This window comes from Marmota monax, unplaced genomic scaffold (genome assembly GCF_021218885.2).
Source record: "Marmota monax isolate L192 unplaced genomic scaffold, Marmota_monax_Labrador192_F-V1.1 WCK01_AAM20220418_F8-fsc00048, whole genome shotgun sequence".
Classification (NCBI taxonomy): Eukaryota; Metazoa; Chordata; class Mammalia; order Rodentia; family Sciuridae; genus Marmota; species Marmota monax.
The window spans coordinates 3,979,925-4,004,694 of NW_026694895.1; the positions used below are offsets into that span (position 1 = coordinate 3,979,925).

The following is a 24,770-nucleotide window of genomic DNA, read 5'->3' on the forward strand; positions in this document are numbered from 1 at the left end:
AACACACATATGTGTTAAGAAAAAATGTTAAAATAGTAAAAATGAAGAAAAAAAAGAGAATATATAACACAACTGTAATATATACTATTCAGACATCCCTGTCCTCAGTATGTTAATTCATGCAAAGTACTTGGTTTCCCATGTTGGGGACGTGAGGAAGGGAAAATAGAGAGAAGAAAAAAAAATTTGAAGGAAGAAACAAGGTTGTTTTGGTTGGAGATGAATATCTTTCCTGCTTCCCTTCTCATCCAATAGGCGGAGTCGTCTGTTGTTAGCTGGTGTCTCCAGCCTCAGAATGTTGAAGGTTACCAGGGTGGGAGGGCTGGTGTTGGGTGGAGGAAACTGGAAGTGGGATGTGGCACCCACCTGTCCCTGAAGGGAGACTGCACCTCAAGGATCTCCTTTGGGGCCTGCTTGTGTGATGTGGGTACCTGGTCTTATCTCCTTATCTCACCTGAAGGCCTCCCAGTTCCTGGTCTTTATATTAGTCTCTCAACTGTATCACACTCACCTTTTCCCTTTCTATTTCCTAATAAGGGACCTTTCTCTCTGGAGGTCTTGTGTGTTGTGCTTTGGGCGCTGTGCACCTGCTGCACCTCTCACTGACAGCTTTTTTGTATTGGGCAGTCACTGTGCCAGGTTAGTAACTACTGCGAGAAGGCGCTGTTAGAAACCATGGGTACCATAGTTTCCAGGAGTTCCAAACTGGGAGTTGCCCCCTCTAAAGATGGTGATTAAGGTGACCCAAGATGGAGGCAGCTGCTTTCAGTGATGGGGTTTCAGGTTGGGTGGGGAGAGCCAGGCAATGGCATTAGACAGTGTGTTCAGAGCTGACCTCTATATTGTGCAGCGTGTGGCTGGTGGCTGTCGGCTGTCATCAGAGCTTGTGCAATGTCCCTAGGTGCAGACAGGCTACTGTGACGGGGAGCCCCATGTTGGTAGATGGGGTTCCACACCTTAGTGACAGCCGCAGTTTCTGTGCATGGGTAGCTGCTGAGTGTCTGGTGTGAGAGCAGCATATGAGTTTTGGGCGGGTGCTGATGCCAGTGATCCTGCTGGGGTGCCTGGTAGTCCTGTGTGGGTGAGCAGGTGGGAGACCTACTCTGACACTGAGGCCTGAAACCCTGTGGGGGCACAGCAACTGTGATTCCTGTGAGAGAGCAGTTGTGCGGGTGTCCTCTATCGCCCACAGAGAAGCAGTACTCTCACCAATTGAGTCCCAAGTCATGGAGCGACATAGCATGCTGCCTCCCTCTGGCCCGCCCTCTTGGATCCCCACCAACTTTCACCTTTTCTGATTTAGATTTTATGATTCACTCACTGATCCTCCCTACTTTCTCTGCAACCAACTTTCTGTGTTGTGGCCACCCTAGTTTAAAAGGCTTAAATCTGAACTTGGGAAGTGATAGCTTTCTTCTTTTCAGGAAGATGCAGTGGTCCTCATGTAAATCAGTCTACCTCATTCCTTCAGACCAAAGCTATAGAAAAGATGATGGGGTGACATTTTCCAAATCATTCACAAAACCCTTCTCAAAATTATTCAAATATGTTTCAGAACAAATACATAAAATTTTCATGTGTTATATAGCGCAAAAAAACTCCTGAAGACAAAAATTAGATTCTCTATATGAAAAACAAGAAAATGCAATTGAATACTTTGCATATGGTTATGGTGCAAGACATAGTTGAGATTGTACAAGAAAACAAAATATCTAATAATAATATGATGAGGAACCAAAATGCTAAAGGGGAGTATAACTAAAATGTTAGAGCGCAAATCAAAAGGCAAACAAACAAACAAACAAAATTCAATACATCAAAATCAAGGATTTCTCATTGGATGAATACAGAAGAAAATAACAAAAGATGTGAAAAAAGTTTGGAGCAATGTGATTAAGATTTCTCAATATTAACTTTGCTCTATAGTCTTAAGTTTTCAATTAGGTGAATGTGTTGCACACTCAAAATAGAATAAACATTAAAAAAAAAAAAAAAACTTTTATGGTACCAGAGAATGAAACCAGGGGTGTTTTACCACTGAACTATATCCCCAGACATTTTTATTTCTTATTTTTAGACAGGGTATCACTAAGTTTCTTAGGGTCTCACTAAGTTTCTAAGGCTTGCTTCAAACTTTGGATCCTCCTGCCTCAATCTCCCAAGTGATTGTAATTATAGTCCTGTACTATGCACCCCACAACATTTAAAAAAGCTTTTTTTTTTTTAAATAAGTCCTGCTTCATATCAAGGAAAGAAAATCTCAGACCAATATCCCTAATGAACATTGATGCAAAAATCCTTAATAAAATATTGGTAAACTGCATTCAGAAACACAATAAGAATATTGTACACTATGATCAAGGGGGTTTTATTCCAGGGTGAAAAGTTTGTTCAACATATGAAAATCAATAAATGCAGTACACCACATAAATTGAGTTAAGGACAAGATCATATGATTTTCTCAATGGATGCAGAAAATCATTTGACAAATCCAGCAACCATTTATGTTTAAAACACTAGAGAAATGAGGGATAGAAGGAACTTACCTCAACATTTTAAAGGGTGTATATGACAAACCTGAGGCAAACATTGCATTGAGTAGAGAAACCATTTCCTCTACAATCAGGAATAAAATAAGGATGTCCACTCTTATTCCTCCTATTTAATATTGTCCTTGAAACTTGTCTGAGCAATTAGGCAAGAGGAGGAAATTAAAAGGATATAAAGAAAAGAGGAAGTCAAATATTATGATTTGGATATGAAGTATCCTCCAAAAGTCTATGTGTGAGACAATGCAAGAATATTTAGAAGTAAAATAAGTTATTAGAACTTTAACCTAATCAGTAGATTAATCCATGGATATGGATTAACTAGGTGGTAAATGTAAACAGGTAGGATATGGCTGGAGAAAGTAGGTCACTCTGATTATCTGTTTCTACGTCCTGAGCTGTTTTCCTCCACCATGCTTTTATTTCATGATGTTCTGCTGAACTTGAGCCCAGAGCTATGGAGTTGGCTGACTATAGACTGAACCTCTAAAATTGTGAGTCAAAATAAACTTTTCCTCTTCTGCATTGTTCTTGTCAGGTTTTTTGGTCACAGTGGTAAACAAAGTGACTAAAAAATCAAATTATTTGGGGCTGGGGATGTGGCTCAAGTGGTAGCACGCTCTCCTGGCAGGTGTATGGCCCGGGTTTGACCCTCAGCACCACATACAAACAAATTTGTTGTGTCCTCCGAAAACTAAAAAATAAATATTAAAAAATTCTCTCTCTCTCTCTCTCTCTCTCTCTCTCTCTCTCTCTCTCTCTCACACACACACACACCACGTTGTCTCTTTTAAAAAAAATCAAATTATTTGTTAGAGGATGACATTATCTTATATTTAGAATACCAAAAAATTTCATCAGAAGACTTTATAGCTTATAAACAAGTTGGACTAAGTACAAGATTAGAGAGGAACATACCTAAATCAATTGCTTTCCTATACTTCAATAAAGAATCTTCGGTGAAAAAAAAATAGGGAAAATTCTTCCATTTACAATAACCTCAAAAATTAAATACTTGGGAACAAATCTGACAAGAAGGAGAAAAGCCTCTACAATGAAAATCAGAACTGAAAAAAGAAATAAAAAACTTTAGAAGATGAAAGATCTCCCATGTTCTCGGATATGCAGAATTAATATTATCAAAATGGCAATACTACCAAAAGCATTATTCAGAGTCAATGCAATCTCCATCAAAATACAATGCTGTTCTTCACAAAACTAGGGAAAAAAAGTTCTAAAATTCCTTGGAAGAATAAGAGATACAGAATAGCCAAAGCAATCCTCAGCAAGAAGAGCAATGCTAGAGGCATCACAATACCGGACCTCTAATTATACTACAGAGCTAAGTAACAAAACCAACATGGTATTCACACAAAAACAGACACAAAACCCAATAGAGTAGAATAGAAGACACAGAGATAACTACATTGTTTCAGTAATTTGATACTTGACAAACATGCCAAAAACATACATTGAAGAAAAGGCAGCCTTTTACGCAAATATTGTTGGGAAAGCTGAATATGCATAGGTAGAAAAATGAAACTAGGTGCCTATCTCTGGAATCACACAAAAGTCAAATCCAAGTGGATCAAAGACTTGAAAATTAAACCAGAAATGCTGCAACTGCTAGGAAAAAAAGGTAAGCTCAATAATCTAAAATATTGGTACAAGTACCAACTTTTTTTCTTTCTTTTTTTTAATGTTCCAACATTCTAAACAAAACTCCTAAATATCAAGAAATAAAACAAATAATCAATAAGTGAATGGCATAAAATTAAAAAGCTTCTGTACAGTAAAGGAAATGAATAGCGTAAAAAGAGCCTGGAGAATGGGAGAAAGCCTTTGCCAACTACTCCTCCAACAGGTGATTAATATCCAGAACATGTAAATATATAAAAAAGCTCAACACCAAAACAGAAATAACCCAATTTATAAGTCTCAAAAAATTAATCAGATGCTTTTCAAAAGAAGAAATTCAAATGGCCAACAAACATACAAAAAATGCTCAACATCTCTAGCGATTAAGGAAATGCTCACTCCAGTCTGAATGGCAATTATCAAGAAATAGAATGATAATAAATGCTGGCAAAGATGCGAGGAAAAAAGGTACACTCATACATTGTTGGTGGGACTGCAAATTAGTACAGCCACTCTGGAAAGTAGTATGGAGATTCCTCAAAAGACTAAGAATGAAACTACCATATGACCCTGCTATCCCACTCCTCGGTATTTACCTTAAAGAACTCAATATACCATAGTGATATAGGCACATCAATGTTTGTAGCAGTGCAATTCACAATAGCCAAGTTATGGAACCAGTCCAGATGCTGGTTGACTGATGAATGGATTGGAAAAATGTGAAACACATACACAATGGAGTTTTACTCATCCATAAAGAACTGTGAAATTATGTCATTTGCCAATAAATGGATAAAACTGGAGAATATCATGCTAAGTGTAATTGGCCAGACTCAGAAATTCTGAGTCTCATATGCAGAAGCTAGGCCAAAATAAGGGAAAAGTGAGGAGGGATCCTATGAAAATAGAAGAGCTCAGTGGAGTAGAGGAAGGGGATTGAGGGAAAGGGAGAAGGGATGGGAGAAGAGAGGAAGAGTGGAATGAAAGAGACCTTATTATGCTATTTACATTTATAAAATCCACCATAAATTTCATCTTTATGTGTATCCATAAAGCATGAATTTAATAAAAACCATAAATCAAAAATATGAATCCCACTTAATAAAAAACAATATGAACAAAGATAAATGGCACACTGGAGAAGATATCGCTGCTACAAAACATCTGACAAAATATTATGACTCAGAAATTTTGCTCCTAGATATGTGTCCTCCCTCCTGATTCTTGTTTAAATCATTAACAATATGTATGCTGCATGTACCCCAAACAGTACTTGTACACAGTAAATACTGGGTATTATTTGTTGAAGAAACATAAGTTCATGCCAGCAGGAAACTGGAGCTTCTTGGTTTATAATCACAACAAGGGTGAATAGTTAAAAAGCAGTAGATTCTAAACCAATGAGTACTGTTTAGCACATCAATGTGCCTTCAGAAACAAGGAATGAATCTTTACATCACAAAGTTTGTGTAAGACAGGGAACAAAAATAATGAGATATGTAACCCAATATTATTTATTCCAATTAAAAATAAATTCACCCAAACAATACACATCTTTAAATTAACACATTAAAATAAAATACATATATTAAACTGTTGGAGGCCATGATCAAGTCAAGATGGCGCCTGGCAGTTTGCCAGGAGGAGTGGTTTGTGAGGCATCGCCACCGAGCCATCAAGATGGAGGGGACTCCTTATTGGCTGATTGCTGTTATCTGTAAGGGAGCAATGTTATGATTGGATGATGCTGATTGAGTCAAGCTGTATGTAATCAGTTAGATATATATACCCCTGCTGTTCCGCAATAAAGCAGTTCCCGCTTCAGCCTTCAAGTTGCTTGTCACCTCTCGGTTATTTTGCCCAGCCGGACTGCGGCATTAAACAAATTACAGTGGTTATCTATAATGGGGGATAAAATAAATAAATAAGCTATTTCAGGAGTAAAATATTAATTTGCCTTGGACTAAGAAGTATGATTAAATTGTCTTTACCCAAAGTTTAGGGTAAACACTGTGGTGGGTCAAAGACGGTCACAAATATGTTGCTATACTTCCCTGAGAGACAGAGAGAATAATTAAAAATCTCCTTCTTTGAACTCCAGACATTTGTGGATTCCCAAGACTACCTTACAAGACTCCATGCAGCTTCTGCTCAGGCCCCCTGAATCATGTTCTCCAGGAAAAGCTGGCTTCCTTGCTAGTTATCTTTATTCCCTGAGACCACTTGTTGGAGACTCCAGAGACCAGCAATTCAGTTGAGCTTTTCAGCTCAGCTCAGCCTTTCACTATCACATCAAGACATTAGACATGAAGGAAAGACAACTTGGATTTTCCAGACAAGTCCATCTGCCATCTGAATACCATCAAGTGATTTTAGATTAGGAACTTTAGAGAAAATAGGGAAGACAAGTACACCAATGCCATACGGATCAGAGGAATTGTCCTACTATGTTTTCCCTAATCCCCTGACCCTGCAAAAATCATGACACAATGAAATATTATGTTAAGCCACCAAGTTTGGAGTTAATATTTTTAGTAAGAAGAAATAGAACCAAGACATATGAACAACAAAACATGACAAATACATATTTTAAAGACAACAGGTCAAGCATATAATTACAACGGACTAAAAGACAATGAGCAACAAACTGATTATAAATTCTTAAACTGATTCCCAAGCGGAGTCAGAGTCCTTCAAACCAAGGCTGCCACTGCTATCCAGTTATACACTCATTTAATTGTTCTCCAAGTCTCTGAGAGCAAGACACTTGTTCCTTTTGTCTTTGGCTCTTGCCCCCATGCCTTCTTCCAATGTTAAAGGCCCAAGACAGAGGACAATATAATCCCTTAGTAAGTGCTGAGATATCATCCATCCCATTCATACCAACATAATCCTATTTCAAAAGATCTGAAGAAGCTATTTATTTCAAAAGATGAAGTCACTGTCTGGAACTAACTTCATATACTTTATCAGATTTTCTAATAGTTTGTGATACCTGCCCAAAGTTAAGAGATACTATCTTAAGGAAGCTCTGAATTACTTTCTTATGTAAAATTGTTATTATGCAAATATTTTAAGTGTATCCATTATTTATAAATGACATTTTAAATAATAACTTTCCTAAAATAATAGAAAGCCTAGGTATTTATTTATTAAGTATCTGATCCTTGGATAATGCTTCCCATTATTTTCTCCATTTATTTCTATTATTATTTTTATAATCCATCAAGTCCTTACTACATCTCAGATACAGTTTCACTGTCTTTATTCACTTTATCTCATTGATGCTCCCCAAATTTCTGTGAGATAAATATTATTAAAAGTCTTATTTTGTAGAAATAGAAACTGAGATATAAGTAGTCTATATAACTTATTGAGGATTATATAGCCAGCAATGGATCATATTTTTAATTCTTTATTAATGTCTTTTTTATTTAAAATGTTAAGTTGAAACGTTTTCTCTATTCATGTCTGAATCTACAGAAAAAAGAAAAGAATGAGAAAAATAGCAGGCATTGGTTTTATTAAACTAAAATTGGATTTTAAAAAGACAGTAGAATGAAAGAAGTTGGAAGCAGGTATAGAAAACAGATCACTTCGCAAGAATCCCAAAAGAAAAGAAAGGAAGAAAGACTGCCAATGGGTAACAGGACTGAAACTCCATCTGTGGAAGACAGCTACTGTGGTCCTAAGTCTGGGCTCCTCTTGGTTTATGCTCCTTGTTACCATGCAGCCAGGCTGACCCCTGGGTTATAAACACCAGGCCCTATCCCTCCTCTTCCATGGCCACCCTTCCCTATCCTCATTCTTTATGATTGTCTACTTCTGATCCTTGCATTCCCTTTTGTTGTCCCATTTATCTGGACAACTCTTAGCAAAGCAAAGTTAGGATGTTGGTTGCTAATGTATTTTCCCTGGAGGGTTTTTTAACTTTTTTTTTCCTATTTATTGTCTTTTCCAGAAAGAAGTCAATATATACCATAAGAAATGAAAGTAAGAATGCAAGTACTTTGTACTAGAAAAGGTTCTACTGAAGTTTAAAAAGGAAAAGATCCTTTTGATGTTACTGTCCCTTGGACTCTGATGTAGTTTAAAGTCAAATTTACATACTGTATGATGCAGGATTGTACAGAGAATAATATGACTGTTAGTAGCATAATGGGGTAGCATCTGAAGAAGATAAAAAGAAAAGGCCTTTAGCTTTTGTGGTCCAGGGTCCAGGCCAGACCAGAGCCACCCTGAAAGATGACTGAGAAAGCTGCAGAGACAGGGGGTAAGAGGTTGGTCACAGGGGACATGCCCATCTTTACACACAGTTTTATGTTGTGGATCATGTTAGAACATGCATTTCCAATTTTTCTCACATAGCTAACACACTTTATTTTTAGGGGAAAATACTTCTATGAGCACACTGTAGCACCTGGCACCAATGAGCCCGGTAAGTGACATCATTTATGGTTATAAACCCAGAAACCTGACAAGTTCATGCACCACCCCAATGCTTTCCACCCTTGCTTATTTCTCTAAAATAAATAAGACATTAAAATTCTAAAATCAGAAAAATCCAATGAAATAAAATACAGCAGAATAGATACAAAGTCTCACTAAGTAGTTCATTAGCACTGGCTTCCATGTTTCATTGTTTTCCCTCTACAATGAAGAAATTATATTTTCCTTGTTAAAAGGTATACTGGAAATATAGCAAACCATTAACTTCAGAAGATAAATATGTTAGAATTGTATTCTTTATGTATTTGATGAGGAAAACTCTAACCTTAGTAAATAGCTAATCCTGAAAATGTCAATTCTTGGTACTGATCCACAGTATTCACAGAAACAATAGCTTACTCTGACATTACGTAAAACTTCTCTGAAGTAAGACCTATAACTCTTGGAAACTTTTGCTTAACATGATGTCATCTGATTTATGACCTTTATTATTTAACTCATGAACATCAAGACGTCCACAGGCCATGCAACTACTTAGCAGACATAAACAAAGATAAGAAGAAAATGTGGTTTCAAAATTCAAAGGTTGACTAGATGCCATAGGAATTGAAAGGCAGGATCAACTATGCAGATGTCTGTTACATCTATTACCTCTAGAAGCAGCATTTCAAATAGGGAGAGAATGATGTTATGAGAGTACTTTAGATTTGGGAGAATAGTGATATGGGGAAATATTATTATGATGGAATATATACTTAGCCGTCCAAACTTGTAAAGAAACTTTCTATCATTATAGCATAATACTGTATAATGATATCTCAGTTAAAATGAGAATGTCATATGGCTTTTGCACTTAATATAATAAAGGCATTTTTACTATGGCTATAGAAGGTACAGTATATTAAACAACCAAAAAAATCAGATTGTAATAACCAATATCTTCCAAACATTTCTTAATCTGGAAAATAAATATGCTCTTTTTCTTATGAAGACAATAAGAAAATATATTCTTATAAGAATATCTGTACATAGAATAAACATATGCATAAAACAATTAGTCTTTCTATAATTTTTCTTTCATATCTGCTATAACTAAAAAATTAAATAATTTATATGGTATTTTAGATGAAAGTTTAAAGTGCTGTAGATTAAATAAAAATAAAAACCCTAAAACCAAAGGAAATCAAAATATGATAGTGGATATAGAAAAATAATGTTATAGATAAATATAATGCTTAATATTAAATGCTTAGTTTACTTAATGTTTCTAATGTAAAGTATAATAATAATTTTTTTTTCAGTTAAAATGGAATCATTTATAAAAATTATCACAGGAGCAATCAGTTAATTCTTTCAGTAACATTCACTACAGGATTGTTTAGTGATCTGTATAGCAATTTGTATGAATTATGCATTACTATTCATTTTTTCTATACTCTCAAACATGGGACAAATGCTTCTGCTATCAAATGTCTGATTAAATTCATTTTATGGACTTTTAACTCTAACGTTCCTCTTCTATTTTCCTGATTTAAAAAACTTTACACATGTAATTTAAACATAAATAATTAAAATAGGGTGTGTGCTTCCCATTGAATTTTCATTTTTCCATGTAACTCAGTCAGTAGGAAAAAAGTTTCCATGAAACTCAGTCACTGGTGAGAGGAAATCACTATCTTTAGCCTTGCTTTTGAACTGAACCAGTACAATGGATATTTAATCAGTCTTAACTTTCTAATTCTTTGGATTGACATGTATCATCTTGCTTAAACACTGGATGACTGAATAACTGAATTCACTCATCTTTGCATTTCCTCTATTTTTCAGATCATATTTTAATAATAGGATTTTTAACCTTCCTTATAATACCACAACTTGTGGTTAAATCTGTGAAATTACTAGTTCATCACTCTCCCCTTCTTTCTAAAATTATATTATCCATTAAATTGCATTATAATATTCATTAGGCTTAGAAAGCATTTAGGAAAAATGTATAAAGTCTTATGAAGATGTTCAAAGATACTTTAAGATGGAACAACTTTTCGGACTTGGAAACATTAGTATGCCACTTAGAACTTGACTTCTTATTATCATAAAGTCAGGAATAACCAATCACACAAATTTTAAAAAGATGAGAGCAAACATTACCAGAAAGAGTCAAAACTATAATTCAATTTTATTTCCACAGATTGAGCTTATTTTAAAATAATTGCCTCTTTTAGGAAGTATTTTAAGGAAAGGCATTTATTTTGGGTGTCAAAAAAGTCATTGAATTAGAGAGGATATCTGCAATCTGATAGTCCAAAGCCTATATAATTTGTAATTTTTTTTTCTGGAATTTGGTAGGATGAGGACCACCTGAATGAGAGTCAACCTCCCACTCCATGTAAGAATGATCACTGTCTTTGTCAGTCCACTTAGTCCATTCTAGGAATGGTCACTTCTGGGAACAGTATGCTTAATGCTTATAATAGTATAAGCACTAATAATATAAGCATTAATAATAATGTAACAATAATATAATAATATGATGATGATGACTATGATGTGTAGGATTCACATGAGGATACTTCTGTGGGTGAAAGGCAATGCTAATAATAATGATGTCTAGATAACAGGCCTAAGTTAGCCTATTCCAAATATACAAGGATGGATAGTCACCTTCCTTAAAGACTTCCTGTTCCCTGGTTTTAAAGTTTATTAGTATATCTTATGTTGAGTTTAAATCTATTTCCTTTATATTTTAAATTCTGGGGTTTTCAGAGTAAGGGTTAAGTGGCTTTATTCATTCATATACATATTTCTCTGATGGCAGGATTTTAGAAATATAAATAATAATCACATCCATCTCTTATTCAATTCTTACTAGAGAGTCTCCAGAAGATTAACATCTAGCCTCTGTTTGACTATTTCTAGATAGGAAGTTCACAGCATTGAAAATCAATCCTTTATATTTCTAGATTGTGTTTTGACATAGAGCTTAAAATTGTCTCTCTGTAATTTCTTACGTTCTGAGTCTGTACAAATATCTAAGCCCTCCAGAGCTCCTTTAGGAAAAATTCAACATATTCTCACACCTTATTTCCAAGTGGAAGTCCCCACTTCTTCTTTGGTGATTCATATGACATAGATCAAAAGCTAGCTATATATAGTTTCATTTAATTTGATATTCACTTTGGTTATTTGAAAATATTCAGACACTTGGGATCGATTTTTTTTTAATTCCAATAAGAATTTTTCATTGAAAACATACTTATTTAAATTATACTGAAATGGTAAGGTTTCTTAAGTTTTAAATTGCACAAAATCTCTAGTTAATCACAGTTCTCAAATTTTGTGGTGTTTTCAAAAAGAACAAAGATGTTTCATCAAAAATGTACAAAGTTGTAAGACAAAATAATTTAAAATGTCAATGATAGCATAGTAGACCTCTTTTAATTATGGCAATTCTGAAAGAATATCTTTCAATAAGAACACCATCACTATACCTTCATTTATCTTATTTTTGACCACAGAATTTAGATTTAACTGATATTTGTTATTGGTATTCCTATATGTATAAAATACATCTTAACTCAACTTACAGAGATCATACCCGATTTAAAATTTAGTTGCTGAACCAGACTAACCAAATTAAAGGCTAATGTGAAGTCCTTCATTATTTGGCATGTTAGTTAAATCTACTTGTAAAATATAACAATCTGTTAATTCTAGCACATTTCCTGTAATTAAAACTTAAACATTTCAAGATAATTAACATAAAATTAGCTCCTGTGTCTTGTGTTAATGAATCAGGTGTTTGTGTGGGAGTGCTCTACAACACAACTTTCTCACCATGTATGTCATAGCCAGGCAAATGCCAGCATGTTGGCCACCAGCACTGACAAATCCACAATAACAGTGATGCTGGAAAAATTACACAGAAGGTTTATTTATCGAATCCTATATTTTCAGAAATTATTTCCACTTCCCTTTCAAAGCCCTAGCCCCACTTCCCTTATGCAACTTTTCATCCCAGTCTGTATCCATTTTTCTACCTTATTCCTTATCGAAGATTCACTGCAACACTCCCTTTAACTTCATAATCCCATTTAATAAAGATACACAATGACAAATTGCTAAAGGGGAGCTGTTTCCTATTGAATATGAATTAAGATGCTGAGATAATCTGTCATTAAGAGTTTATACACCCAGAAGGAAAATTCATGGCTAGTTTTTTTTTTTTATTTGTTTTTTTGTGAGTGACTATTTTAGAGAGAGCCCCAGAGCTGGATAGATTAATCATTTGTGAGTTTAGAGGAGACTGGGTTTCTCAATTCTTTAAAAGGCATCCTTAACTCTGCTTTCTCTCCTGAAAGTATATGTAACTGGGTCGTTCCAGAATTGAAATCATATTTTATTTTAGAGCTAAAAGATGAATGCTACATAGGAATTCAGACAAATGTGGCTATCAGGACAACTAATGCCTGAGTTTTATTAAAAAGAAATATGCAACATGTAACCACCTGGAAACCAAAAAGCTTGTGTAAATGCCACTGAATGTCAAAGTGACAAACTCATTTCAGTTAAGAATTAGCATTCAGCTGGACATGAGTGGTGGTGCATGCCTTCAATTCCCACAATTCCGGATGATGAGGCAAGAGGATCTAAAGTTTGAGAACAGCCTCGGCAACTTAAATAAATACCTAAATAACTTAGAGACCCTGTTCAAATAAAATAAAATGGACTGAGGATGTAGCTCAGTGGTTGAATGAAGTACTTCTTTGTTTAATGCCAAGTACAAAAACAAAAACAAAAACACTATACTCAAATTTAATGTAACTAATTTTATATTTTTAAGCTGTTCAAGTTTAGTTATGCTAGATTTAAATAATAAAATTGGGGCATTCTGAAGAATAAATGACAAGCTGCAAGTAGATATGATAAAACCTCTGCATGCACTTGAATCATTTAATTCACATTTGATTATCTTACATCAAACAAAACTTTTCAGCCAATTCCCGACTAAAAGATTCACACAACTTGCACAATTGTTCTTGATTATTTGCATCAGTTAGAAAAAATTTGAAATTTCCCATTTTGACCAGTTCAACAAACCTTTGGCAACCGAATCATGATCCATCAAATGCAACTGGGTTAGAATTTATAAATTGGAAATTTCAACTATTGCATTAGTTGTAGGCACAAAAACTGATTAGACTAGAACTATACTGTTTTGCTTGAGAGGAGAATAAAATTAGATGTGTGAATAATATTGCTAATATTATAATATAATATTATAATAATTATTAAAATATACTAAAGGTACTCATCATTCTGTGATTCAATCCATACAAGACCTTGAGTGATATTTATTCTATGAATAAATGGAAACTACTCAGGTTTGATAAGGATAAAATTATTTTGAAGGGCTAATTATCTGAAGTAATTGTTGAATTGCTAACCAAAGACTCAGGTCACAATGATTTACCCTGAGTTTTCAAAGTCAACCTTTCTGTAATATTAAATAAATATTATTTATACATGGAGCAATTAGTTTTGTGGACCACAAATAAAATTCAAGATAGTTGGAAAGAATTAGTATAATGGGAAATAATATAATAGCTTGAATAGAGTTTTTACAAATTGTAACTGTTAGAGAAGATGCTTTTACATTTGCTCTGTGATTAAAAATAAAAACACTTATTCATAAGGAGAATTATCTGATTCAAGTATTCTGCTCATGCTTATTGTCCTGACAGATCACTGGCTTTACTAAAAAAAAAAAAGAAAGAAAGAAAAAGAAACCACTAATTTCATCCAACTCAAATCTAAATCATTCAAGGAATGTTTCTGAAGAATCTGGAATGTTTCAGGTTTGGGGAAAACTGTTTGAACAACATGTAAACCAAAAAAGTCATAAAGGCTAAGACAGATTTTACTGCAACAATTAATTTTTTAAAAATTGTTTATAAATTAGTTTATAACACATCTAGTAGTCATGGATAATGCACTTAGAAATGTATATAACAGATTAAGGATTAGTGATCAGAGTACATGAAGATCTATGTATACATAAAACAAGGGTAAAAAATTTCTAAAATTAACATTAGCAAAAACTATAATTGAGACATGAATAAATGATTTTTTTTCACAGAATAAATCCAAAGGTAAATTAAGAAATGAAAAAGGCATGCATTCCTGATAGCAAGGCAAAAAAGCAACTGAATATCCTTGTAAATATACATGAAAATATGAACAGATAAGTATATACATATAAGTACATACACACCTAGTGATATGTTTTGGATATAAGGTATTCTCTTAAAATCTCCTATGTAAATGCAGGGGTATTCAAAGGTGAAATGATTAGAATTATGAGAGCCATAACTTAATTAGTAGTTTAATCATTTGAATGGATTAGTGGGAGGCAACTGCAGGTGAGAGGGACATGGCTGGAGGAAAAATTTCACTGGTATATGCCTCCGTCCTGGCACCTGGCTTTCTCTCTCTGCTTCCTAACTGACATGAATTGGGTAGCTTTCCTCCACCAGGCCTTTCTTTCATGATGTTCTACCTCACCTCCCACCCAGAGTAAGGGAGTTGGCTCACCAAGGAGTGAGCCTCAGAAAGTGTGATGCTAAAATAAATTACTCCTTCTCTAAATTGTTCTTGTCAGATATTTTTGTCACAGTGACAAAAAGCTGACTAACAACTTATATATGCAAAAATGAAAGGGTTAATAATACAAAGAATTGATGATATACAGCAAGTACACAAATACCATTGGTGGGACTGATGATGACAGTCTTTTAAGAATAATTTGAGTTTCTGACAACATCTACCAAAATAAAATGTACATACATGTTGATCTAATAAATTTACTCCTATGAATGTATCTGCATAATACTAACAGTAATTTCTAACAATAATTGAGTATTTAATATTTGCTAGTCATTGTTTTCAGTGATTTATATCTCTTATTTCACTTAAGTCTCAACACACCTTATGTGAAAGGAAGACATTTTAATTATAGCTCTCATTTTAAAGAAATTGGGCTGAAGATATGGCTGAATGTTAGAATACTTGCCGAGCATGTGTGAAGCCCTGGGTTTGATAGCAGTACTGCAAATAAATAAATACATAAATTAATAAATAAAATCTTTTTTTTTTCAAAAAGGAAACTAAGTGCATAGTCTCAGTAGAGAAAGGTCAAGCATAGCCAGAATTTTAAGTAACCCAGACAGTTTGTCTCCAGAACTCTTATTTCTAATGTTTTTTTTTTCAGTTAAATACCATATTTTAATTTATCTTTTATAGATTTAAAAAATGACAGCAGAATGCATTGCAATTCTTATTACATGTATATAGAACAATTTTTCATATCTCTGGTTATATATAAAGTATGTTGACACCAATTTTTGTCTTCATACATGTACTTTAGATGATGATGTCCATCACATTCCACCATCCTTGCTAATCCCCTGCCCCCCTTTTCCTTCCCACCCCTCTGTCCTATCTAGAATTCATCAATTCCTCCCATGCTTCCCCTCCCTACCCTACTATGAGTCAACCTTCTTATATCAGAGAAAACATTCGGCATTTGTTTTTTTGGTATTGGCTAACTTCACTTAGCATTACCTTCTCCAACACCATCCATTTACCTGAAAATGTCATGAGTTTGTTCTCTTATTGCTGAGTAAAATTCCATTGTGTATATATACCACATTTTTTTTATCCATTCATCCACTGAAGGGCATCTAGGTTGGCCCTACAATTTAGCTATTGTGAATTGTGCTGCTATAAACATTGATGTGGCTATGTCCCAATAGTATGCTGTTTTTAAGTCTTTTGGGTATAAACCAAGAAGAGGGATAGCTGGGTCAAATAGTGGTTCCATTCCCAGTTTTCCAAGAAATCTCCATACTGCTTTCCATATTATCTGCATCAATTTGCAGTTGCACCAGCAATGTATGCATGTACCTTTTTCCCCACATCCTCACCAATACTTATTTTGTTTGTCTTTATAATAGCTGCCATTCTAACTGGAGTGAGATGATATCTTAGAGTAGTTTTGATTTAACAGAGCAATAGTAACAAAAACAGCATGATATTTGCACCAAAACAGACTGGTAGACCAATGGTACAGAATAGAGAACACAGAGACTAACCCAACTACAATTATCTTATATTACACAAAGGTGCCATTGGATAAAAGATAGCACCTTCGACAAATGGTGCTGGGAAAATTGGAAAAACATATGCAACAAAATTAAATTAAACCTCTATCTCTCACCATGTACAAAACTCAACTCAGAGTGGATCAAGGACCTAGGAATTAAACCAGAGACTCTACATCTAATAGAAAAAAAAGTAGGCTCTAATCTTTATCATGTGGGATTAGGCCCCAACTTTCTTAATAAAACTCCTATAGCACAAGAATTAAACCAAGAATCAAATAAATGGGATGGGATTAAGATAAAAAGTTTCTTCTCAGCAAAAGAAAGAATCTGTGAGGGGAACAGAGAGCCTACATCCTAGAAGCATATTTTTACCCCTCACACATCAGACAGAGCACTAATCTCTAGGGTACATAAAGAACTCAAAAAGCTAAGCACCAAAAAAAACCAAATAACCCAATCAACAAATGAGCCAAGGACCTGAACAGACACTTATCAGAAAAGGATATACAATCAATTAACAAAAATATGATGCTAAAAAGCACTTACAACAGGGAGACATAAGGAAGGCAATATCATTATTGCAAAAATACAAATTTATAACCATAAAACATCTATAAAAGTAGCAACAATAAAAATTGACCTAAAGTCTGTAAGAATTAAAGAATTCAAAAGAGTTTTGATTGATTACAACAATGAAAAGCAGTTGTATGTCCACTACACTGATAATATTGAATACAGTTATTATCCCTTATTTCAAAATAAGGCATCATTCAGCTATGAAATCAGCCTTGTATCATGTTTTCAGGACTTAGAGAAAAAATTAGGCTTGACACTAAAAGGGCTGACTATTTAATATTATATCTTTAAAATAAATCAGCATGATAAAAAACATCTGTATCTTACAAATATCAAGAGGTATAAACAAATATAGGCCTTAAACTTTAATAATGAACCAAAGAAACTGCTCAGAAGGACAGTCTTTGATAAGCGGATATTTCTAAGGTATTAAAAACGAGGTTAAGGGACTGGGGTTGTGGCTTAGTGGTAGAGTGCTTGTTTGGCACATGTGAGGCTCTGGGTTTGATCCTGAGCACCACATAAAAATAAACAAAATAAAGATATTGTGCTCATGTATAACTAAAAAAAATTTTTTTTTTAAAAAAAAGATTAACAAATGGGGAGTTAACCTTCAAAATAAGTTCAAGGATTTCTCTCTCAATGTGTGGTTTGTCTTTACCAGGAATACAGATCAGATTACAATATTGCCAAAGGAAGATAAATTTTTCTCAGGTACACATAAATATCTAAAGGTTTGTTTCAAGAGTCTTTCAATTATATTTTCCATTTGTTTCTGCTAAAAACAAGAGCATAAGCTGTCCATTAAGAAAAGGAAGAACCACCCAGGGGTTATATAAGGACAGCTGCTTCTAATCACCCTGTCTATTGATACACAGTGAGAAATCCACCTCCCCAAAGAAGGAAAATCAATATTTATAGAACAGCCAGCATTTCAAATAAACAGCAATTGTTATGACTATAGTCTCTTTAAAGTTCTTAAGCTTTTTACCTGTAACCAAAAGGGAAAAAATGCAACCATTTATAATAAGGTGTTCTTTGAAGAGGGATTTCTGTTTACATCAATTTATTTCAAAAGACTTACTGGGACAAGCATTCTGGCTCAAACTGAAGCAGCCCATTACTAGTGAAACCTGCCTAAGGCTTTAAGAGCCTACTGGGCTTTAAGAATCTGTGATGCCATAGTATTTGTAACCTTAAAAAGACAGCAGAAAGCACACTCAACAAATGTTGAAAATCTATTCCTCCACACTATTTCCAAGTAAATATATTTTTCACTTGTACACCCATTTAAGAAATGTAATGAGACACCACCTACTCTTTCAGTATTGCCAAATGGCTGGTGGGCATGGGTCCAGATAATTAGAACATATAGTATTATGAAAACATAAGATAAAATTAAGTCGCACATGTAACTGAGAGGAGACGGGGATGAAGAACAGGTAGTAAGCATAGATAGTAAATGATTAGGTCCAAAATATGAGGGTAGATTATCAAAGAAAAGTAAATGGGTTGCTAACACCTTTGATTGCATTTCTCTGCTCAACATACCTCATGAGATAGACACTTTCCAATACATGTGATTATTCTCTGGGTTGCTGCTTCCTGGCACTTAGGGAAAAAAAAAACAAAGAGGAGGTGGGAGTCTATAAGAAAGCAAGACACACCTACTCCAGCCTGCACCCAGTTCTGGGCCTGCCTTCTCTCAGGGGAAGTCTGCTATCTGCGCCAGGCTTGCTATCTTTCTTAGATAAAACTTGCCAATAGGTTTTTCAGGTGTTTAATCTTCAATACTGGGCAAATGAGGATCTGATCCTGATTTCCAAGACCCATATCATAGCTATTTTAGATCTCATTTTAAACATTAAATGAACTCGGGGGGTTCATTAGAAAAAAATCCAGAAGTATTTGATATTTAGGAACTTTTGTATCATGTTCCTCCATTAGATAATTTTATTGTCTGCCTAAATCATATTATGGTATTAACCCCGGAGAGCAAAATTTTATTACAATGCACACCTAAGATTAAAATCGTCAAACCCTAAGCATATAGGTAAGTCAGTAGGGCTTTCTCTTCTGATGGTCAATTCAGAAGAATGACATTCCTGACATATGAAAAGAACTCTTTTGCTCTCTTTTATCAGTGGGTCCTTAACCAGGGCTGGATCAGATGGTAGGACGACGGCTTTTTTCCTTCATTCATTTATTAATTTATTAATTCTAATCATTCAACAACTTTTTTTAAGGACTATAAAGTGACAGGAAAGCTGCTATCTACTGAAATATGGATATCTGAGCAGATAAAGACCCAAATGATAAAAATTAAGACAGTATGGCAGGTGATAACAATGATTGCCCTGGCATCAAAGTTTAGAGAATATACTTTTGGAAGGAAAGAATACCCATCTAATGGGAAACCTGATACATCCACAAAACCAATCAATAAAGTGGACAGGTATTATTTGTTCAAAGGCACTGGAAAGAAGCAGAGTTGTTATCATAATTCAGTTCACAAAGGTCTAGTACTTAGACACTGAGTTTTGGGCAACTGTGTAAGTGGAGAATAAAATTTGGTAATTGAAGTCCTAGAATAAAAAATGCAGAATCTCCTTACAAAATGTAATAGAAAGTTAACAGATACCCAGATGTTCTTCCAGAAAAAAACATAACAATTTCCTTGGTCAAAATGCTAAGCAGGTTTTAGGGACTCAATATAATATCTTTTACACTCTTTGGAGTTTTTCACAACCATACAAGTTTGTGTGCATATTATAGTAAAGGGTACGATTCTAAGTGTCACTGTGAAGGTCTTTATGTCCCCCTCACCATATACCCACCAACTTCTCTCTTCACAAACTTATTCATGACCAAAGGAAATGCAAAATTAGAAACTGGAAAATTCTAGGGAATAGCAAAGAAATGTATAATTTTCATTTTAAGTTACAGAAAATATCAGAATCTATAGCCTAAATAAATCGTGGCAAATTTTTTTTTTTTTCATAAAAAATGACAGATTCCTGACAACCTGAATAACCCACTTTATCTGTTTTTGAATGACCTGAAACCTGCCTCCGGCTAGAATTGTTTTTAGGCATCCAGCTCTAGGTTCTGGCCTACTTTTACTCTTTTCCACTGAGAAGCAATGCACTGTTTCATGCTTTTGTTTTTCCCTTTTGCCCGCTCTGGAGCAGGCTGATTCCATCACATTCAGGAATTCTGTCTTAGATACAAGCATAAATGCCCCAAAGGATGTTCCTGGATATTTTCAGCACATTCCCCAAGCGCCATTTTTCTGTTTTCTAAAATACCTTCTGGATTAAGAGAGCCCATTTTAGAATAATGACCTTCCTCATGATATTCATTATACTATAAACATTATCCTTTTCAGCATACACAAACCATCTCTGCTGAGAAAAACAAAGTTACCAGTTTCAGACACCATTTAAACTCTAAAAGCTGCCGTTCCATCATAGTTTCAGAAATGATTCATTTATCTGTCTTTTTAACTCAATGAAAAATTATGTAACAGATGAATGTTGGGGCTCAGAGAACAATACCCTCCATATAAGAAGGTATTGTGGAATAGTGGCACCCCCTTCCTGCACAAAAAATCTTAACTGGGCTTCTCCAGAAATCTTCCCCATGGCTGATTTTAGGACTGTCAGCAAAAGAGTCTCTACAAAAGAGTTCAATGTAGATAAACTTATATTTTCATATTGCTGCCCTATTTTACTTTGCCGCTAGCCTAGAAAAAATCAGCATTCCAGGTGCTGGACACACCCTTACTAAATTTTTCACAAACATTTATCCAGTATAATAGTTTGTAGAAATGTGTAAGTTGTATATAATCACAAGTAACACATGTCCTTCCTCCATTACTCCACTTCCTTATTCATATTTGAGCTTATATTATTTCTGTAAGGGATGACTTGAATTCAAAAAAGTATCATCAAAAGAAAATGAAAAGGTTACATAAATGTCACTGCCTTGCTAAAAATTTAACATGTTCTTACTGAACTTAGCTCCTTGAACATCTGGTCTATATTTCTGCTGTAAAGAGCATCATATCTATTCGTGAAGCTATGTTCTTGGCAATAACTTCTTGATATAGAAGAGGCCTGAAAGCATTTGAAAAAGTCCTTCTAATCAAACTTTTACACATATAATGGCCTAATTTTCCTTACTTGCATAGAATTCTGGGTCCTATTGTGAAAGCTCGTATTGTTTTCTTCATATTTATTTATAAAAGAAGAATTTAATTGCCTTATACGTGACTTCAGAAATGATATCATGTAAATTAGAATCCAAATTGACTTTTATAAGTCATGTAGTAGATTATATTAGAGAAAACAAGGTATAGGCATGGGTATTTTTTGTTGTTGTTATAGTATTTTAGTCAGCTTTTGCATTTCTATGACTAAAAGATCTGACAAGATCAATTTTAGGGGAGGGAAAGTTTATTTCCAGGCTCATGGTCTCAGAGGTCTCAGTCCATGGACAGCAGGCTCCATTCCTCGGAGCTCCAGTTGAGGCAGAACATCATCACAGAAGAGTGTGGCAGTGGGAAGCAGCTCATGTGGTGATCAGAAAGCAGAGAAATACTCCACTCCACTCTCCCAATTCAAAATATATACCCCAGAGCCACGCCCCCAGTGAATCACTTTCTCCAGCCACAGCACACTCTCCTCTAGTTACTCCTCAGTTAATCCCATTAAGAATAATTCACTGATTAGTTAGGGCTATAACCCAATTATTTCTTTTCCAAACCTGCTTGAATGTCTGAGCTTTTGGGGGATACCTCACATCCAAACCATAGCATATGGGTTATATAATAACACTGATGACCACTAAGCCTACATATTAAACCATTGAAAACAAAATGCTTACAACTATGTTATAAATATAGTTGAATTTCTGCAATTTATCCTTTATCTCCTTGTCTACACTTGGAAATTTGACAGGCAACCTTTCTCTTGTATAAGTTTCTCTTCTATCTTTACAATGTTTCTTTTTTTAATGCCTTAGTTTTATAGCTTTTTTGGAAATATGTAATGTGGCTATTAAATAAAAACTATAAAACTACAAAGAATTAATATAGTAATAATTCCATTCTATTATTAGTTTTACTATGCTATTATTCTTCCAAAACATAAATTTTAATGTTTAAGACATATTCTGTCTTGTTTCTAGAAAAATATATCATCCTTCCTTAATCAGATTTAAAAAAAATAAGGTATTATGAAACCATCTTTGCTTAAACACAAACATTTTTACTCATTTCTTTTTTCTTTTTTTTGGTACTGGGCATTGAACCAGGGGATAACCACTTAGCCACATCCCCACCCCCCCCACCCCCCCTTTTATGTTTTATTGAGAGGCATGGTCTTGCTGAGTTGCTTAGGGCCTCACTAAATTGCTGAGGCTAGCTTCAAACTTGCGATCCTCCTACCTCAGGCACCAGAGCCACTGAGATTACAGGCATGCACCACCACTCTCAGCAAATTTTTACTCTTAAATTAACTGATAAATGTCAATTAAATTTGGATATCTCTATGTACTGCTTGCTTTATTTGGATTGAGGGAAATAAAGGAGAATATAGAGATATTAACTTTCTCATTTTAAATTAAATTGTGTAGTACAACTTTCCAAGACATTTTTTCTGCAACATATGGTAATAAACACTATTTTATTTAAAGTAGTAGAAAAATAGGAATAGTGAAACACACATTGAGCATGTTTAAGTTTTTGTGTTGCTTGTAGAAGAAGAAAAATGTAAGAATTGCATACCTGGGGATATGATATAGAAGAAATCTTTAAATTCATCCATCCAAACTTCTGCCAGTCTCCTATTGTTCTTGTTAATGACATGACCAGTGCCACCAGGGAAAGTATAAGGGGTTGCCTTCCGAAAAACATGACCAACGTGGGAGCAAGTTACAATCTCCAAAGAGCCTCCACATTGCCAAATCTAGAAAAAGAGAAATCATTGTTTAACAGTTACTATCAAGAATGCAATAATAATGTATACGAAATAATTGAAAATTTGACAAATATTCAGATATTATATGTTTCAAGAAAATATTACATATATGCAAAATCTAGAATTAGCATACTTACATTTGGCAAGAAATGCTACTTTGGAAAATCATAATATACTGGTAGCTTTGGAATCATGGCGGTAAGATGTAATTGCAATAATGTCATTTTATTAGACAATCTAATTTCTTGTAGTTAACATAATTGCTATTTAATACATATTTGGTATCCAAAATTTTCAATGACGACTCTTGGAAGACATATTATATATTTCTTAATGTTCTGGGATTTACTATGCAGCTGAGGTTAAGAATTATGTAAAGTATCCACAAGACATTTATTTCTATAAAATTTTATTGTACGGCCAAAGATGCACAGACACACATACACATACACAGACACACACACACACACACACACACACAGAGTTGGCCTTCTATATTCATAGATTATACATCTGTGGGTTCAACCAACTAAGGATTGAAGATATTAGAGGTAAATCTCATCTGTACTGAATATGAACATAAATTTTACTTGTCAGTGTAACAAATGTCACAGACTTTATATTGTATTAGGTATTATAAATAATCTAGGATGATTTAAAGTACACAGGAGGATACGTATAGGTTATATGCAAATGCTATGCCATTTTATATAAAGGGCTTGAACATCTGCAGAATTTGGAACCCATGAGGGGTCTTGAAACCAACCTTCCAAAGTGGAATACTAAGAGATGTGTGTACACACACACACACATACACACTTACACATACACACATCCTACTACTACTTACACATACACATTCATATTACATATATATATATATATATATATATATATATATATTACTTATATACTGTAAGTTTCTTAAGGAAAAGTAATAGTTATTGCTATATGGAATTTCAATAACAGCTTTAGACTATTACTAAAGTCATTTTTATTTCATAAATATGATTTAAGAAGAGTTGCTTTTTTTTAAAAAGTCCTCCATTAATATGTAAAGTTTTATTATGTTATGTATAGGTTCAATTATTTTTTTGTAAAAGAAAAGGTTTTCTCCAATTGGCCCTTCAAGTAATGTTAGGCTTAGAAGAGGGCTTCTATTGGGCCTGGGATCCATTAATAGACATCCAAATTTTACCACAAGATGAAACATGATAATAAAATATCAGCAGCAATGGTTTATGAATTTTAGGTAAATCTATATTTTTTTAAAATTTTACTGTTATTTAAACTGTAATGTTAGCAGGAGGTTCTAATCAAACATTGAAATATTAAACAAGAAAAAGAAGAAAAATGAAATTCATCATTCCCCTCAAAAGATAGGCAATTAAATAATCAAAGTATTTAATTAATTT

At 34.2% G+C, this 24,770-nt stretch overlaps 1 protein-coding gene across 1 annotated transcript in view; it reads right to left on the minus strand.

The window, feature by feature from the left end:
* Galnt13 (polypeptide N-acetylgalactosaminyltransferase 13) overlaps positions 1-24,770 on the minus strand; it is a 560,314-nt gene that overhangs the window by 168,964 nt on the left and 366,580 nt on the right. Inside the window, exon 9 of the mRNA XM_046426955.2 lies at positions 23,163-23,343. Coding sequence (XP_046282911.1) covers positions 23,163-23,343 — 181 coding nt within the window. The remainder of the gene's footprint in view (positions 1-23,162; positions 23,344-24,770) is intronic.